The sequence below is a fragment of the Bombina bombina genome, chromosome 1, assembly GCF_027579735.1.
Source record: "Bombina bombina isolate aBomBom1 chromosome 1, aBomBom1.pri, whole genome shotgun sequence".
Classification (NCBI taxonomy): domain Eukaryota; kingdom Metazoa; phylum Chordata; class Amphibia; order Anura; family Bombinatoridae; genus Bombina; species Bombina bombina.
In genome coordinates, this window is record NC_069499.1 from 154,244,949 (window position 1) to 154,265,108 (window position 20,160).

At 38.9% G+C, this 20,160-nt stretch overlaps 1 protein-coding gene across 1 annotated transcript in view; it reads right to left on the minus strand.

Annotated features, from left to right (window-relative positions):
• The window catches only part of FANCM (FA complementation group M), an 811,954-nt gene that overhangs the window by 57,178 nt on the left and 734,616 nt on the right, over positions 1 to 20,160 (minus strand). The window contains exon 17 of the mRNA XM_053697678.1: positions 6,690 to 6,818. Coding sequence (XP_053553653.1) covers positions 6,690 to 6,818 — 129 coding nt within the window. The remainder of the gene's footprint in view (positions 1 to 6,689; positions 6,819 to 20,160) is intronic.

The window sequence follows — 20,160 nt, forward strand, 5'->3', positions numbered from 1 at the left end:
TTTAAATAGGGCATGGAATTTTAAACAACTTCCCAATTTACTTTTATCACCAACTTTGCTTTGTTCTCTTGGTATTCTTAGTTGAAAGCTAAACCTAGGAGGTTCATATGCTAATTTCTTAGACCTTGAAGACTGCCTCTAATCTAAATACAATTTGACCACTAGAGAGCATTAGTTCACGTGTTTCATATAGATAACATTGAGCTCATGCACGTAAAGTGACCTAGGAGTGAGCACTGATTGGCTAAACTGCATGTCTGTCAAAAGAACTGAAATAAGGGGGCAGTCAGCAGAATCTTAGATACAAGATAATTACAGAGGTAAAACGTGTATTATTATAACTGTGTTGGTTATGCAAAACTGGGGAATGGGTAATAACATAATTTATGCTTACCTGATAAATTCCTTTCTCCTGTAGTGTAGTCAGTCCACGGGTCATCATTACTTATGGGATATTAACTCCTCCCCAACAGGAAGTGCAAGAGGATCACCCAAGCAGAGCTGCTATATAGCTCCTCCCCTCTACGTCACACCCAGTCATTCGACCGAGAACCAAACGACAAAGGAGAAACTATAGGGTGCAGTGGTGACTGGAGTATAATTAAAAAATTTAGACCTGCCTTAAAAAACAGGGTGGGCCGTGGACTGACTACACTACAGGAGAAAGGAATTTATCAGGTAAGCATAAATTATGTTTTCTCCTGTTAAGTGTAGTCAGTCCACGGGTCATCATTACTTATGGGATACCAATACCAAAGCTAAGTACACGGATGACGGGAGGGACAGGCAGGATCTCTATATGGAAGGAACCACTGCCTGAAGAACCTTTCTCCCAAAAACAGCCTCCGAAGAAGCAAAAGTGTCAAATTTGTAAAATTTGGAAAAAGTATGAAGAGAAGACCAAGTTGCAGCCTTGCAAATCTGTTCAACAGAGGCCTCGTTCTTAAAGGCCCACGTGGAAGCCACAGCTCTAGTAGAATGAGCTGTAATCCTTTCAGGAGGTTGCTGTCCAGCAGTCTCATAGGCTAAACGTATTATGCTACGAAGCCAAAAGGATAGAGAGGTAGCAGATGCTTTTTGACCTCTCCTCTGTCCAGAATAAACTACAAACAGGGAAGAAGTTTGTCGAAAATCTTTCGTTGCCTGTAAATAAAATTTCAGGGCACGGACTACATCTAGATTGTGCAGAAGTCGTTCCTTGTTTGAAGAAGGGTTAGGACACAATGATGGAACAACAATCTCTTGATTGATATTCTTGTTAGTGACTACCTTAGGTAAGAACCCAGGTTTAGTACGCAGAACTACCTTATCTGAATGAAAAATCAGATACGGAGAATCACAATGTAAGGCTGATAATTCAGAGACTCTACGAGCCGAGGAAATAGCCATTAAAAACAGAACTTTCCAAGATAACAGCTTGATATCAATGGAGTGAAGGGGTTCAAACGGAACACCCTGTAAAACGTTAAGAACTAAGTTTAAGCTCCACGGCGGAGCAAGAGATTTAAACACAGGCTTAATCCTGGCCAAAGCCTGACAAAAAGCCTGAACGTCTGGAACTTCTGACAGACGCTTGTGTAAAAGGATGGACAGAGCTGAGATCTGTCCCTTTAACGAACTAGCAGATAAACCCTTTTCTAAACCTTCTTGTAGAAAAGACAATATCCTAGGAATCCTAACCTTACTCCATGAGTAACCCTTGGATTCGCACCAGTGTAAGTATTTACGCCATATCTTATGGTAAATTTTCCTGGTAACAGGTTTCCTAGCCTGTATTAAGGTATCAATTACTGGCTCTGAAAATCCACGCTTTGATAAAATTAAGCGTTCAATTTCCATGCAGTCAGCTTCAGAGAAATTAGGTTTTGATGTTTGAAAGGACCCTGAATTAGAAGGTCCTGTCTCAGAGGCAGAGACCAAGGTGGACAAGATGACATGTCCACTAGATCTGCATACCAGGTCCTGCGTGGCCACGCAGGCGCTATTAGAATCACTGATGCTTTCTCCTGTTTGATCCTTGCAATCAAACGAGGAAGCATCGGGAAGGGTGGAAACACATAAGCCATCCTGAAGGTCCAAGGTGCTGTCAAGGCATCTATCCCTGGACCTGGACCCGTAACGAGGAAGCTTGGCGTTCCGGCGAGACGCCATGAGATCCATATCTGGTTTGCCCCAACGTCGAAGTATTTGGGCAAAGACCTCCGGATGAAGTTCCCACTCCCCCGGATGAAAAGTCTGGCGACTTAGGAAATCCGCCTCCCAGTTGTCCACTCCTGGGATGTGGATCGCTGACAGGTGGCAAGAGTGAGACTCTGCCCAGCGAATTATCTTTGATACTTCCATCATCGCTAGGGAACTCCTTGTCCCTCCCTGATGGTTGATGTAAGCCACAGTCGTGATGTTGTCCGACTGAAACCTGATGAACCTCAGAGTTGCTAACTGAGGCCAAGCCAGAAGGGCATTGAGAACTGCTCTCAATTCCAGAATGTTTATTGGAAGGAGACTCTCCTCTTGAGTCCATGATCCCTGAGTCTTCAGGGAATTCCAGACAGCGCCCCAACCTAGTAGGCTGGCGTCTGTTGTTACAATTGTCCAGTCTGGCCTGCTGAAAGGCATCCCCCTGGACAGATGTGGCCGAGAAAGCCACCATAGAAGAGAATCTCTGGTCTCTTGATCCAGATTCAGCATAGGGGACAAATCTGAGTAATCCCCATTCCACTGACTTAGCATGCACAATTGCAGCGGTCTGAGATGTAGGCGTGCAAAGGGAACTATGTCTATTGCCGCTACCATTAAGACGATTACCTCCATGCATTGAGCCACTGACGGGTGTTGAATGGAATGAAGGACACGGCAAGCATTTTGAAGTTTTGTTAACCTGTCTTCTGTCAGGTAGATCTTCATTTCTACAGAATCTATAAGAGTCCCCAAGAAGGGAACTCTTGTGAGTGGAAAGAGAGAACTTTTCTCTTCGTTCACCTTCCACCCATGCGACCTTAGAAATGCCAGTACTAACTCTGTATGAGACTTGGCAGTTTGAAAGCTTGACGCTTGTATCAGAATGTCGTCTAGGTACGGAGCCACCGAAATTCCTCGCGGTCTTAGTACCGCCAGAAGAGCACCCAGAACCTTTGTGAAGATTCTTGGAGCCGTAGCCAATCCGAATGGAAGAGCTACAAACTGGTAATGCCTGTTTAGGAAGGCAAACCTTAGATACCGGTAATGATCTTTGTGAATCGGTATGTGAAGGTAAGCGTCCTTTAAATCCACTGTGGTCATGTACTGACCCTTTTGGATCATGGGTAAGATAGTCCGAATAGTTTCCATTTTGAACGATGGAACTCTTAGGAATTTGTTTAAGATCTTTAAATCCAAGATTGGTCTGAAGGTTCCTTCTTTCTTGGGAACCACAAACAGATTTGAGTAAAACCCCTGTCCGTGCTCCGACCGCGGAACCGGGTGGATCACTCCCATTAGCAAAAGATCTTGTACACAGCGTAGAAACGCCTCTTTCTTTATTTGGTTTGTTGACAACCTTGAAAGATGAAATCTCCCTTTTGGGGGAGAGATTTTGAAGTCCAGAAGATATCCCTGAGATATGATCTCTAACGCCCAGGGATCCTGGACATCTCTTGCCCAAGCCTGGGCGAAGAGAGAAAGTCTGCCCCCCACTAGATCCGTTCCCGGATCGGGGGCCCTCAATTCATGCTGTCTTAGGGGCAGCAGCAGGTTTTCTGGCCTGCTTGCCCTTGTTCCAGGACTGGTTAGGTTTCCAGCCTTGTCTATAGCGAGCAACAGCTCCTTCCTGTTTTGGTGCAGAGGAAGTTGATGCTGCTCCTGCCTTGAAGTTACGAAAGGTACGAAAGTTAGACTGTCTAGCCCTAGGTTTGGCTCTGTCTTGAGGCAGGGCATGGCCTTTACCTCCTGTAATGTCAGCGATAATTTCTTTCAAACCGGGCCCGAATAAGGTCTGCCCTTTGAAAGGTATGTTAAGTAATTTAGATTTAGAAGTAACATCAGCTGACCAGGATTTTAGCCACAGCGCTCTGCGCGACTGAATGGCGAATCTGGAATTCTTAGCCGTAAGTTTAGTTAAATGTACTACGGCATCAGAAATAAATGAATTAGCTAGCTTAAGGGTTTTAAGCTTGTGTGTAATCTCATCTAATGGAGCTGAGTCAAGGGTCTCTTCCAGAGACTCAAACCAAAATGCTGCCGCAAACATTTTCTTAAGGTAACCCTCTAACTTTTTATCCATTGGATCTGAAAAGGCACAGCTATCCTCCACCGGGATAGTGGTACGCTTAGCTAAAGTAGAAACTGCTCCCTCCACCTTAGGGACCGTTTGCCATAAGTCCCCTGTGGTGGCGTCTATTGGAAACATCTTTCTGAATATAGGAGGGGGTGAGAAAGGCACACCGGGTCTATCCCACTCCTTAGTAACAATTTCAGTAAGTCTCTTAGGTATAGGAAAAACGTCAGTACTCGACGGTACCGCAAAATATTTATCCAACCTACACATTTTCTCTGGTATTGCAATTGTGTTACAATCATTCAGAGCCGCTAACACCTCCCCTAGTAATACACGGAGGTTTTCCAGCTTAAACTTAAAATTTGAAATGTCTGAATCCAGTTTATTTGGATCAGATCCGTCACCCGCAGAATGAAGCTCTCCGTCCTCATGTTCTGCAAATTGTGACGCAGTATCTGACATGGCCCTAATATTATCAGCGCACTCTGTTCTCACCCCAGAGTGATCTCGCTTACCTCTAAGTTCTGGTAATTTAGACAAAACTTCAGTCATAACATTAGCCATGTCCTGTAGTGTGATCTGTAATGGCCGCCCTGAAGTACTCGGCGTTACAATATCACGCACCTCCCGAGCGGGAGATGCAGGTACTGACACGTGAGGCAAGTTAGTCGGCATAACTTCCCCCTCGTTGTTTGGTGAATGATGTTCAATTTGTACAGAATGACTTTTATTTAAAGTAGCATCAATGCAATTAGTACATAAATTTCTATTGGGCTCCACCTTGACTTTTGCACATATAGCACAGAGATATTCCTCTGAGTCAGACATGTTTAACAAACTAGCAATTAAACTAGCAAGCTTGGAAATACTTTTCACTCAATTTACAAGTAATATGAAAAAAACGCACTGTGCCTTTAAGAAGCACAGAAAAAAAAAAATTATGACAGTTGAATAACAATGAACCAGAGAAATTATAAAAACCAAATTTTTCCCGGTAAAGGCATAAATTTAGCAAAGGATTGCCCCCATTAGTAATGGGTAACTAACCCTTAATAGCAGAAAAAAATGTACAAATATAAACGTTTTTTATCACAGTCAAAGCACAATCTCACAGGTCTGCTGTGAGTGATTACCTCCCTCAAAGTAATTTTTGAAGACCCTTGAGCTCTGTAGAGACGATCCGGATCATGCAGGGAGAGAAACAGACTTTTGACTGAATTTTTGATGCGTAGCAAAAGCGCCAAAATAGGCCCCTCCCCCTCACACACAGCAGTGAGGGAAGTTCAGTAAACTGTCTTAAATTAAAATAAACGACAGCCAAGTGGAAAAACAGTGCCCAAAAACAACTTTTTCACCCAGTACCTCAGATAATTAAACAATTTAGCATGCCAGCAAAAACGTTTAAAATCAAATAACATGAAATGTCATTAAACAGCCTGTTGCTAGACGTTCCCACTGCAAGTTAGGCTAAAAGTTATATGCATATAGTATTATCCCAGTGAAGTGCCATTCCCCAGAATACTGAAGTGTACACATATATACATTACAGCCTGATACCAGTTGCTACTACTGCATTTAAGGCTGAACTTACATTATATCGGTATTGGCAGTATTTTCTCAGTCAATTCCATTCCTCAGAAAATAATATACTGCAACATACCTCTTTGCAGGTGAACCTGCCCGCTGTCCCCTGATCTGAAGTTTACCTCACTCCTCAGAATGGCCGAGAACAGCAAAATGAATCTTAGCTACGCCGGCTAAAATCATCCAAAAACTCAGGTAGATTCTTCTTCAAATTCTACCTGAGAGGGAACAACACACTCCGGTGTTGTTTTAAAATAACAAACTTTTGATTGAAGATATAAAAACTAAGTATTATCACCACAGTCCTCTCACACATCCTATCTATTAGTTGGGTGCAAGAGAATGACTGGGTGTGACGTAGAGGGGAGCAGCTATATAGCAGCTCTGCTTGGGTGATCCTCTTGCACTTCCTGTTGGGGAGGAGTTAATATCCCATAAGTAATGATGACCCGTGGACTGACTACACTTAACAGGAGAAAAAGAGATTATCTATCTTTTTAAACAACAAAAATTCTGGTGTTGACTGTCCCTTTAAGTATGCGTTATTCATTGCTACATCCCACACTATATCACTCAAAATAGGCATAAATAGAACTAAACTTAAAAGAAAGAAGGAACAAGCACAATTAACTGAGGCCTTTTTTACCCAATCCAAAAATGCATACGGCTCTATACCCCATTAGAATTGTAATATTATGCCAGCATACGCATATGAGATAAAGCTATAATATACCAGTCACACCAAGGATTGTAAAACATCTGTAAATTATCATACAAAGTATTTTAATACACAAGATTTTCAGATGATGCTAAAATTTGCAGGGAGCAACTTTACTGTTGTAAGTTACAGTACCTTCATTCTCTTCTTGTGCGTAGACCTTCTCACATCTTTAAGCGTCTTCTTTGAAAGAGCAGCTGCTTCACTTCTTTGAAATGAATGTGTTGACTTGAAATCTGCATCCTCGTCATCACATGAGTCAGTCTGCCATTACCGGAAAAAATGGAATGTTAGGTATTGAACAGAACCACTCTCCTAATTCAACCATAAAAACTGTCCAACTGGACACATCCGTATTACTCTTTCTATAATTTTATATTATCTATTTACTTTTGGTCCAACACTGATGCATTTTCCCTCTAATTTTCCATTATGACAAAGTCTCTTTACAACCTTCTTGCTACAACACCATTTTCCTACACAGCATTTGTGTACTTCCTCTGCTTCATCCTTGCTACAAACAGGAAATTCTCTTGTCAAAGAGAAATTCTGACGCTCAAACTCAGCCTACATGGACCTCATAATGGTTCAGGTGATCTTCATAGACACTGTGAACTAAACTTTATATATGTTGTAGAGGCCAATAATGCAAAGCTTAAAGGAATATGAAACCCAAAAATGTTATTTTGTGATTCAGACAGAGCATACCAATTTAAAAAAAGTTTCCAATTTATTTCTATTATCATATTTGTTTAATTCCCATGATATTAAGCATTGAAAAGATACCTAGATAGGCATCTGGAGCACCACATAGCAAGAAAAAGTGCTACCATCTAGATCTCTTGCAATTGGAAAACATTCTTGCAAAATTGCTACCATACCATTTAGTGCTCCAGAAATGGACTGGCCCCTAAGTACATATCTCTGCTATTCCATGAGAGATACCAAGATAACGAAGAAAAAAATATAATAGAAATAAATAAGAAAGTTGTTTAAAGTCACATGCTCTATTTGAATGATAAATAAACATTTTGGGTTTCATATCCCTTAAACACCGAATTTTAAAACCACATGAATGGCCAACCCGTTTTGTGTGTGTGTGTGTGTGTGGGGGGGGGGGGTTAAGTTGTGCTTCACATTTTTTTTTTTTTAATAAACGTAGTATATACTGAATTCAAATGGTATTTTTAGAACACAGAGCAAAAAAATGCTTACATATATCACAAATATTTTATTCATAATCATTATTACATTTAAATAGCAATAGTGTGCTTGCTTCTTTATGAAAAAAATATCTAACTGTACATAAATGTATAAAATTATTATTATTTTTTTTAATTTCATACAGTTTTTTTTATTTGTATTTAAGTATTGAGTGGTGCTTTCAATAAGAATTGTCAGGTGTGACATTGGTTTCACTTGATAAACTGAACAGGCTGTTTGTTTAAGATGGATACAAGGACGTTCAACCTTGAAAAGCAGAGAAGAAAAGGCTTCTATATTAATCATAAAAGTGCCTTGTGGTTGCTAAGGAACATTCTGCTTTTGACGATCATGTGCTATTTTTCTACAAATTGCCTTTATTTTGCTTCTTTTTTTTATCCCACTCACATACATCATTGAAAAGCTCTTTAACAGTGTCTGTTTATTTCACATGACTCTATACTGCAAGACTGCAAACTGCTACGTGATATTAAATAGAAATCTAATTTGAGATTATTTTTTTTAAACGGGGGGCTGAGGTACCAATCCAATGTACCTCAGCTCAAAGAGACAGTAAACACCTTTAGATTTGTTATATTAAATGTTAATTATACATAATGAAACAACTTTGCAATATATTAATTATTAATTTTGCCATATTTTCATGTAATTTAGCTCTAAAATTTGAGCATTTTCTAATTTTCATGTAATTAAGCTCTAAAAATTGAGCAATTTCTAATTCTCAAAACTTGAAATGCCCCCCCTGCTGACTTCTCAAGGCTATAACCCCGGTACATATCTGTCCTTAATTGGATTTAGCAGATAACAACTGTAAAACAATGCATTTTATACAAACTTTCTGACAGTGGCAAGCCGAATTATCTGTGGCTTAAACCTCAGTTTGATTTCTCAAAAAAGGTGGGTGGATATTGGTTTTTGAAAGATAATTACAGCAAAAAAGGTGCACATTTGTTCTAAAACATTAAGGGTCAGATTATGAGTGGAGAGATATTTTAGGTTTTGAGCAAGTTTTTTTTTGCTCGTATTACAAATTAAAAGTAAACGTGATTTCTTAATAGCAATTGAAGTTAACGCTCTGGTTAACTGTTTTACAAAACTAAAAAGTTGCACAAAACACATCAAAAATACATAAAGTATAGTTACACTCATAATAACACCAACTAATAAAAATTATTACAGAAAATATTGCACACAAAAGTTATAAAGGCTAAAAGATATGGCAAAGGGATTTAACATAGACACACATACATATAAATCCCTAAAGATGTACACACAAACACACACACACACACACATATATATATATATATATATATATATATATATATATATACGCATACACAGTTGTGCTCATAAGTTTACATACCCTGGCAGAATTTATGATTTCTTGGCCTTTTTTCAAAGAATATGAATGATAACACAAAAACTTTCACTCATGGTTAGTGTTTGGCTGAAGCCATTTATTATCAATCAACTGTATTTACTCTTTTTAAATCCTAATGACAACAGAAACTACCCAAATGACGCTGATCAAAAGTTCACATACCCCAGTTTTTAATACTGTGTATTTCCCCCTTTAAAATCAATGACAGCTTGAAGTCTTGTGGTATTTGTGGATGAGGCTCTTTATCTTCTCAGATGGTAAATCTGCCCATTCTTCCTGGCAAAAAGCCTCCAGTTCCTGTAAATTCTTGGGCTGTCTTGCATGAACTGCACGTTTGAGATCTCCCCAGAGTGGCTCAATGATATTGAGGTCAGGAGACTGAGATGGCCACTCCAGAACCTTCACTTTATTCTGCTGTAGCCAATGACAGGTCGACTTGGCCTTGTGTTTAGGATCATTGTCATGTTGGAATGTCCAAGTATGTCCCATGCGCAGCTTCCGGACTGATGAATGCAAATTTTCCTCCAGTATTTTTGATAACATACTGCATTCATCTTTCCATCAATTCTGACCAAATTTTCTGTGCCTTTGTAGCTCACACATCCCCAAAACATCAGTGATCCACCTCCGTGTTCCACAGTAGGAATGGTGTACCTTTCATCATAGGCCTTGTTGACTCCTCTCCAAATGTAGCGTTTATGGTTCACTCCAAATGACTTTGTGTTAGAAGGTTTGAGGCTTGTCTCTGTGCTGTTTTGTGGCATTTGCGAAGTAATGGCTTTCTTCTGGCGACTCAACCATGCAGCCTGTCTTTCTTTAAGTGCCTCCTTACTGTGCATCTTGAAAGAGCCACACCACATGTTTTCAGAGAGTCCTGTATTTCACCTGAAGTAACTTGCGGATTTTTCTTTGCATCCTGAACAATTTTCCCCGCAGTTGTGGCTGAAATTTTAGTTGGTCTACCTGACCGTGGTTTTGTTTAAACAGAACCCCTCATTTTCCACTTCTTCATTAGAGTTTGAACACTGCTGATTGGCATTCTCAATTCCTTGGATATCTTTTTATATCCCTTTCCTGTTTTATACAGTTCAACTACTTTTCCCGCAGATCCTTTGACAATTCTTTTGCTTTCCCCATGACTCAGAATCCAGAAACATCAGTGCAGCACTGGATGAAAGATGCAAGGGTCTGTCAGGAGTCCAGAAACTCATTGACCTTTTATACACACACACTAATTACAAGCAAACAAATCACAGATGAGGATGGTTACCTTTAATAGCCATTCAAACCCCTTTGTGTCAACTTGTGTGCATGTTATCAGGCCAAAATCACCAGGGTATGTAAACTTTTGAACAGGGTCATTTGGGTAGTTTCTGTTGTCAATATGATATAAAAAGAGTAAACACAGTTGATTGATAATAAATGGCTTCAGCCAAACACTAACCATGAGTGAAAGAAAAGTTTTTGTGTTATCATTCATATTATCTGAAAAATAGCCAAGTAATCATAAATTCTGCCAGGGTATGTAAACTTATGAGCACAACTACATATGTCTACATATGTGTACATATGTATTTATATGTGTATATATGTTTTACAGACAATTATACACATATAAACAGATAAATACAAATGTATCCATATATAGAAGCGCATTGAAGCCCTTTGCCGTTCAGTAGATGAAAACATGAAAAAGCATATTTATGCAATATTCATATTTAATAAAAGTTTTAACTGTATTTACTGTAAGGAATTAAATATTCCTATGTATATCTGTATATATTTATACCTATATATAATCATGTGTGTGTGTATATATATATATATATATATACTGTATATATATATATATATATATATATATATATATATATATATAATACTGTATGTATATATATATATATATATATATATATATATATATATATACAGGAACCAAAGAGATGCACTCTCAGGACTTTTTTTGGTGAAGTAAAAGTTACTTTATTCGGAACGTTTTCGGGGATCAAGTCCCCTTCGTCATTGATCCCCGAAAACGTTAACGAATAAAGTAATTTTACTTCACCAAAAAAAGTCCTGAGAGTGCATCTTTTTGGTTCCTGTATTATTTACAAGTCTGCACCCAAGCAGGTGTCCGTTTGTGGGAATAAGTTGGTGTCTGGATATATATATATATATATATATATATATATATATAATCGTGAGTATATATATATATATATATATATAACACCGTGTGTGTGTGTATATATATATATATATTTATGCAAATTATGACTCTTAGGGAAGTCTCCCTAAGCGTGATGCAGGAATCCAGATGTGGACCCGTTGCTCAGTGTGCCTAGAGCGATATGGCTGCACCTCACTGACGAGGCCCACACTAGGTCGAAACGTACGTCTGGGGTTTTGCTGTTTCTCTCGTTCAGAGAGTGATTGCTTGGTATTTTGGGGCTGGACTGTACGGTTAAGTCAGGATCAGACTGATATGCTACAGGAAAGTTCTTCTATGTGAAATGCACATGTTGAGCAAAAAGAGGCTGCTTCTTGGGTGGTAACTAGCCATAGAACAAGCTATTATGCTATTGTTCGTTCCCAGTTTGAGCAATTCTCTCTTTTTATTTATGCAAATTATGACTCTTAGGGAAGTCTCCCTAAGCATGATGCGGGAATCCAGACGTGGACCCGTTGATCAGTGTGCCTAGAGCGATATGGCTGCACCTCACTGACGAGGCCCACACTAGGCCGAAACATACGTCTGGGGTTTTGTCGTTTCTCTCGTTTAGAGAGTGATTGCCTGGTATTTCGGTGCTGGACTGTATTGTTAAGTCAGGATCAGGCTGATATGCTTCAGGAAAGTTATTCTGTTCTTCTCTGTGAAAGGCACATGTTGAGAAAAAAGAGGCTGCTTCTTGGGTGGTAACTAGCCATAGAACAAGCTATTATGCTATTGTTCGTTCCCAGTTTGAGCACTTCTCTCTTTTTATTTATGCAAATTATGACTCTTAGGGAAGTCTCCCTAAGCATGATGCGGGAATCCAGACGTGGACCCGTTGCTCAGTGTGCCTAGAGCGATATGGCTGCACCTCACTGACGAGGCCCACACTAGGTCGAAACGTACGTCTGGGGTTTTGCTGTTTCTCTCGTTCAGAGAGTGATTGCTTGGTATTTTGGGGCTGGACTGTACGGTTAAGTCAGGATCAGACTGATATGCTACAGGAAAGTTCTTCTATGTGAAATGCACATGTTGAGCAAAAAGAGGCTGCTTCTTGGGTGGTAACTAGCCATAGAACAAGCTATTATGCTATTGTTCGTTCCCAGTTTGAGCACTTCTCTCTTTTTATTTATGCAAATTATGACTCTTAGGGAAGTCTCCCTAAGCATGATGCGGGAATCCAGACGTGGACCCGTTGCTCAGTGTGCCTAGAGCGATATGGCTGCACCTCACTGACGAGGCCCACACTAGGTCGAAACGTACGTCTGGGGTTTTGCTGTTTCTCTCGTTCAGAGAGTGATTGCTTGGTATTTTGGGGCTGGACTGTACGGTTAAGTCAGGATCAGACTGATATGCTACAGGAAAGTTCTTCTATGTGAAATGCACATGTTGAGCAAAAAGAGGCTGCTTCTTGGGTGGTAACTAGCCATAGAACAAGCTATTATGCTATTGTTCGTTCCCAGTTTGAGCACTTCTCTCTTTTTATTTATGCAAATTATGACTCTTAGGGAAGTCTCCCTAAGCATGATGCGGGAATCCAGACGTGGACCCGTTGCTCAGTGTGCCTAGAGCGATATGGCTGCACCTCACTGACGAGGCCCACACTAGGCCGAAACATACGTCTGGGGTTTTGTCGTTTCTCTCGTTTAGAGAGTGATTGCCTGGTATTTCGGTGCTGGACTGTATTGTTAAGTCAGGATCAGGCTGATATGCTTCAGGAAAGTTATTCTGTTCTTCTCTGTGAAAGGCACATGTTGAGCAAAAAGAGGCTGCTTCTTGGGTGGTAACTAGCCATAGAACAAGCTATTATGCTATTGTTCGTTCCCAGTTTGAGCGCTTCTCTCTTTTTATTTATGCAAATTATGACTCTTAGGGAAGTCTGCCTAAGCATGATTCTTTGTTCCCAGGTTAAGCGCTGCTCTCTTTTTATTTTAAAAAAATAAATAAATAAATATATATATATATATATATATATATATATATATATATATATATATATATATACATACACACAGTATACAACAGAAGTGAGTACCCCCCTGGGCAATATCACTTAAACCTCAAATTATTCAAAATTGTATCACCTCTCATATTATTTCTAAGTTGACAAGTAGAGTATTTTCTATTATAAACAATCAAAAACAAATACTTTAGAAAGATTATTTTGAAATACAGGCCCCAAAGTAGAAACTTAATGCAACAAAAATGAATACACCTGTAATCACTGACACACAAGTTAGATCACTGAAACAAAATTGAGTACACCTGCAATTTTCAATTAGCCTAATTGCATGAACATAGTTACCAGAACATTCTCATTTTTGGACCAATGGGCTTTGTCTATCTGCAAGTCTGCATCATGGCTCCACATGGAAAAGAATTGCCAGAGGAATTCAAAAATCTGATTGTGAGACTTCACAAAGATGTAAAAGGCTACAGGAAGATTGGTGACCAACTAAAAATCTGTCAAAACGCAGTTGCAGCAGTAATCAGGAGGTATAGAACAATACCAAAAAACAGAGCCGCAGTGGCTGTCCTCCTAAAATGACGCCACGGACAGTGCGCTACTTGCACAATTAAGCTCTGAAAAACAGGCAAGTGCTCCAGATTTGGCTTAGGGATTATCAATAGAATTTGGAGTTTTTGTGACAGCTCAGACAGTGCTAAGGACATTGCATAATGTCAACTTTTATGGACAGCATCCAATGAAAAAACCCTTGCTTGGTCTTCAGCACAAAACTGGAAGATTAAACTTTGCTAAACAATATGAAAAGCCTGATAAATACTGGGAGCACATTCTTTGGTAAGATGACCAAGAACAAGATACAATTTTTTGGCTCAGATGGGGTGCAGCATGTTTGGTGTGAACCTGGTCAGAAATAAAGTCGCTAAAAAAGAGCACTGAATTACTGACTAAAGGCATGTATACAAACAATATATAACAACTTTACTTAAAAAGTGCCCAATCCAAGGCTGAGAGTGTCTTATATAATAAAAGTATATACTTACCAGTACTGAAACATATCAGCAGAGGTAATGCTACAAGAGTATATTGTCGATCTATAAAGGGAGGCATCCGATGAATCCCTGCGACCAATTTACAAAGAACCTTAAGCTCTTTTCCCATACGCAAAAACATGGTATCATCAGGCAATACTCCGTTCACATCCGTCAGACAAACACTGCACTTAGAGAGGAACTGGGCTTCAATATATAATAAGCAAAGTTTTTAAAACTGAGGTATGAGTGAGGTGGGAGGTCTATTTATAGTCATTTGAGGTTTGGGAAACTTTGCCCCGTCTGGTAGGAATGTATATCCCATCAGTAACTAGCTTGTGGACTCTCGCCACCTATATGAAAGAAATTCATATTTTCATGTCGGGTTAGCGTACATGAGAATATGCGATCAGGTTGGTGTGCGATTTGGGTGTTAGTTTTTTTTTCTTCCAATTTTTTCCTCCATTGACTTCAATAGGAGAATAGATTATCGTGTGCGCAATATTGTAAATTCGGATATTTGCGCTCGTCGGAATAGCGTGCGAGCAAAAACATTTTACTTTTAGAAAATATGAATTTCAGGTAACCATAAATTATGTTTTCTTTCATACAGGAGAGTCCACAATCCTTTAGTCTTGGGAACTAATACCCAAGCTGTGGAGCCTACGAGTAATAACATAAAAGGAGGAACCTATCTACCAAAAACATCAAAATAGTAGAATTTAGTAAAAGTATGCAAAGAAGACCAAGTTGCTGCCTTGTAAATTTGATCAACTAAAGCCTCATTATTGAAAGCCCAAGAAGTGACAACTGACCTAGTAGAATGAGCAGTAATCTGCTGCAGTAGAGGCTGACCTGCCACCAAGACTTGTGAATCAAAAGTTTCAACCAAGAGGCCAAAGAAACAGCAGACCAGAAAAAAAAAGAACAAACTGGATGTTTGTTTAAAATCTTTAGTAGCATCAATATAATATTTAAATGTCCTAACAACATTCAAATAATGCAAAGATCTCTCAGAAGCATATTTGGGATTAGGACACAAAGAAGGAACAACAATCTCTCTTCTAAAGTTACCTGAAGAAAAAACCTTAGGCCCAAAATTAAATGATGTCCGTAAAACAGCCTTATCCTGATAAAAAAATCAGATAAGGAGGTTCACAAGAAAGATTAAACACATAGTAACCTAGGGTCAGTAATGCAAAAACATAATTTATGTAAGAACTTACCTGATAAATTAATTTCTTTCATGGTGGCAAGGGTCCATGAGCTAGTGACATATGAGATATACATTCCAACCAATTTCTAGACAAGCATTACCAATTTGGTAGAGCGACAAATTGGTAATGCTTGCCTAGAAAATAGAATCTCCGAAAACGATAGTGGTCTGGATGAATCGGAATGTGAAGATAAGCGTCCTGTAAGTCTATTGTGGACATGAAATGACCTTGCTGTACAAAAGGCAGAATAGTCCTTATAGTCACCATCTTGAAAGTTGGGACTCTTACAAAACGATTTAAAGTTTTCAGATCCAGGATTGGTCTGAAAGAATATTCCTTCTTTGGGACAATGAATAGATTTGAATAGAAACCCAATCCCTGTTCCTGCTGAGGAACTGGTACAATCACCCCTGAAAGCTCTAGGTCTGAAACACACTTCAGAAAAGCCTCAGCCTTCTCAGGGTTTGTTGGAACATGAGTAAGAAAGAATATTCCCATGGGAGGTCTTATTCTGAAGACTATTCGATACCCTTGAGAAACAATATTCTGAATCCACTGATTTTGGACAGAATCTGTCCAAATGTCTTGAAATAACTTTAGTCTGCCCCCCACCAGAAGAACTGGTTTGAGGGCCGCACCTTCATGCAGTCTTAGGGGCTGCATTTGGTTTCTTATAAGGCTTGGATTTATTTCAATTTGGAGATGGTCTCCAATTAGAGCCAGAGGCCTTAGGGGAAGGAGAGGTTTTCTAACGAAAACGATTAGAAGCTTTAAATTTACCCTTAGATTTCTTGCCTTGGGGCAGAAAAACTCCCGTACCCCCATTGATAGTGGAGATAATAGAATCCAATTGAGAACCAGACAAATTATTACCCTGAAAAGATAGAGATAATAATCTAGATTTAGACACCATGTCAGCATTCCAAGATTTAAGCCATTACGCTCTTCTAGTTAGAATAGCTAAAGACATAGATTTGACATTAATCTTAATGACATCAAATATAGCATCACAATTGAAATTATTTGCATGTTGAAGTAAAAGAACAATGCTAGATAGTTCAGGATCTGATAACTGCTGCACTAAACTGTCCAACCAAGAAGTTGAAGCAGCAGCATCATCAGCCATATAAATAGCTGGTCTAAGAATATAACCAGTATGTAAATATGCTCTTCTAAGGTAAGATTCAAGCTTCCTATCTAAAGGATCCTTTAAAGAAGTACTATCTTCCATAGGAATAGTAGTGTGTTTGGCAAGAGTGGAAATAGCCCCATCAACCTTAGGGACCTTTTCCCAAAACTCTAGACTACCCAAAGGTAAAGGATATATCTTCTTAAACATAGAAGAAGGGTTAAAAAAGGTACCAGGTTTAGACCATTTTTTAGCAATCATATTAGATATATAGATAGCATCTGGAATAGGAAAAACTTCAGGAGTAACCTCAGAAGTCTTAAAGGGATAGGAAAGTCAAAATTAAACTTGCATGATTCAGATAGAGCAGGTCATTTTAAGATATTTTTAAATTCACTTCTATTTTCAAATGTGCTTCGTTCTCTTAGTATCCCTTGTTAAAAAATGAATACGCACATATCATACACTAGTGGGAGCTGCTGCTAATTGGTGCCTGCACACATTTGTCTCTTGTGATATGTTCAGCTTCCTGTCAGTAGTGCAATGCTGTCCCTTCAGCAATGGATAACAATAGAATGAAGACAATTTGATAATAGAATTAAATTGGAAAGTTGTTTAAAATTGTATGTTCTATCTGAATCATAAAAGAACATTTTGGGGTTAACTATCCCTTTAAATACAGAATTTAAACGATTATTAGCTTTGCTATCAGGAGGACTAGACTCCTCAATACCCAAAGTAAACAATACTTCCTTTACTACAGAATAAAAATGTTCAATTTTAAATAAAAAAGATTTGTCACTTTCTGTTTCTGATGCAGGATCCTCTGAGTCAGAGAAACCCTCATAAGTAGAGGATATTTCAGAATGCTGTCGGTCAGTACAAAATTCATTAGATCTATGACAAGTTTGGAAAGATCTTTTACGTTTATTTGAAGGTGGAATAGCAGTCATAGCCTTCTCTATGGCTGCAGCAACAAAAATGTTCATATCTGCAGGAATATCAGGTACATTAGACTAAGAAGGAATAACAGTAGATGTATTTGTACTCATAGAAACATTATCAGCATATAATAATGTGTCATAACAAATGCCACATAATTGAGCTGAAGAAGTAAGATCAGCTTGTTTACAACAAACACACTTAGCTTTGGTAGAATTGTGTTCAGGCAGCTTAGTTCCTACAGTAACATCAGAGGCAGGATCAGTTTGAGACATCTTGCAAAATGTAACAAAAAAGAAAAAAATAACATTTAAACAAAATATCCAATTTCCTCAATATAGCAGTTTCAGGAATGGAAAAAATGCTTATGATAAAATTCTTATACAAAAAATAAAATCAAAAGTAAGCATCATATCTCTATATAATATAATGAGAGCAGCAACCATTAGAGGGAGAGACTTAATATAAAAAATTTTGGTGCCAAGAACGACGCACTGAAAAGATGCAACTCGCGTCATAACAGGCACAACTTTGCGCCAAAAATAACGCAATGAAATGGAGCAACTTGCATCACAACAGACACAACCTCATGACAAAAATGACACAAAAATATTTGCGACAAAAATGACGCAATAAAATGACGCAATTTGCGTCATCGCAAGCCCAATTTGCCCGCAAAAATTTTAAAAACAGACTCCATGTTAGCAGCTAACCGGATCCCCAGGTGAGAAAAAAATACCTAAATTCTACCATAAACATAATTTCAATTCTGAAACTGTGTGACTGCAAAGGGAAATATTAACAGACCTGACTCAAGGCTAATATATGAAATATACATTAAGAACTTTATAATATAAAGTGCCTTCCATAGCTGAGAGTGTCTTAAAAATGATATATACTTACCAGAAGACACCCATCTACATATAGCAGACAGCCAAACCAGTAGTGAAACATATCCGCAGAGGTAATGGTAGTATAATGTCGATCTGTAAAGGGAGGCAGCAGATGAATCCCCGTGACAGAATTTACAGAGAGCCCTAGAACAGATTTCCCATAGGCGAAAACATGGTATCATCAGTCAATACTCCCTTCACATCCCTCAGACAAACACTTTACTTAGAGAGGAACTGGGCTTCAATATGCTTAGAAGCGCATTTCACAGAAGAAACCAAGCACATCATGCTTCACCACCTCCTAAGGAGGCAAATTTTGTAAAACTGAGGTATGAGTGAGGTGGGAGGTGTATTTATAGGCATTTGAGGTTTGGGAAACTTTGCCCCCTCCTGGTAGGAATGTATATCCCATACGTCAATAGCTCATGGACTCTTGCCACCTATATGAAAGAAAATTACATGCAGTAGAATTTCTCTTTAAGGGGACATTTAAAAAAGGATATAAGTAGGTTACATATTAAAAAAAAATAAGTGTAAAGTTTTAGTGTCCATAAAGCATTGGCCACTGCCATGTTGTAACCTAGGTTTCCCTCTCTGCTGAGTTCAGTAAGGGACAGTTATAAATGAGTCACTTAAATGTGCAACCAATGACTGCGTGGAATATAACAGTGTTAAGGCTGTAATTTTAATTTTAAAAGGAATCCACAATATTAAGAGCTAATACAGGAAAACATAAATTATGCTTACCAGATCATTTCCTTTCCTTGTGTACAGGGAAAGTCCACAGCTGCATTCCTTACTTGTGGGAAATACTGAACCTGGCAACCAGGAGGAGGCAAAGACACCCCAGAAAAAGGCTTATATACCTCCTCCACTTCCTTCATCCCCCAGTCATTCTGACGAGGGAACAAGGAACAGTAGGAGAAATATCAGGGTGAAAAATGTGCCAGAAGAACAAGTTAAAATTTAAGGCCGCCCATCGGAGAACCCGGGGCGGGAGCGGTTGACTCTCCCTGTACAAAAGGAAAGTAAATTATCTGGTAAGCATAATTGATGTTTTCCTTCTTAATACAGGGAGTCCACAGCTGCATTCCTTACTTGTGGGAAATTATACCCAAGCTCCAGAAAACACTGAATGCTAACGGGAGGGCAAAGAGGAGAGGCGGCCCTCATCTGAGGGCACCACAGCCTGCAAAACCCCTTCTCCCGAAGGATGCTTCAACAGAAGCAAAAACTCGCTAAAAAATTAGGAAAAAAGTAAATTTATGCTTAGCTGATCAATTAATTTCTTTTACGATATGACGAGTCCACGGATTTCATCCTTACTTGTGGGATATTAACTTCCTGCTAACAGGAAGTGGCAAAGAGCACCACAGCAGAGCTGTATATATAGACCCTCCCTTCCCCTCCAACCTCAGTCATTCGGCCGAAGGTATAGGAAGAGAAAAGGAAAGGCTAAAAAGGTACAGAGGTGACTGAAGTTTACAAAATATAAAGAAAACTGTCTTAAAAAGAACAGGGTGGGCCGTGGACTCGTCATATCGTAAAAGAAATTAATTTATCAGGTAAGCATAAATTTACTTTTCTTTTACAAAGATATGACGAGTC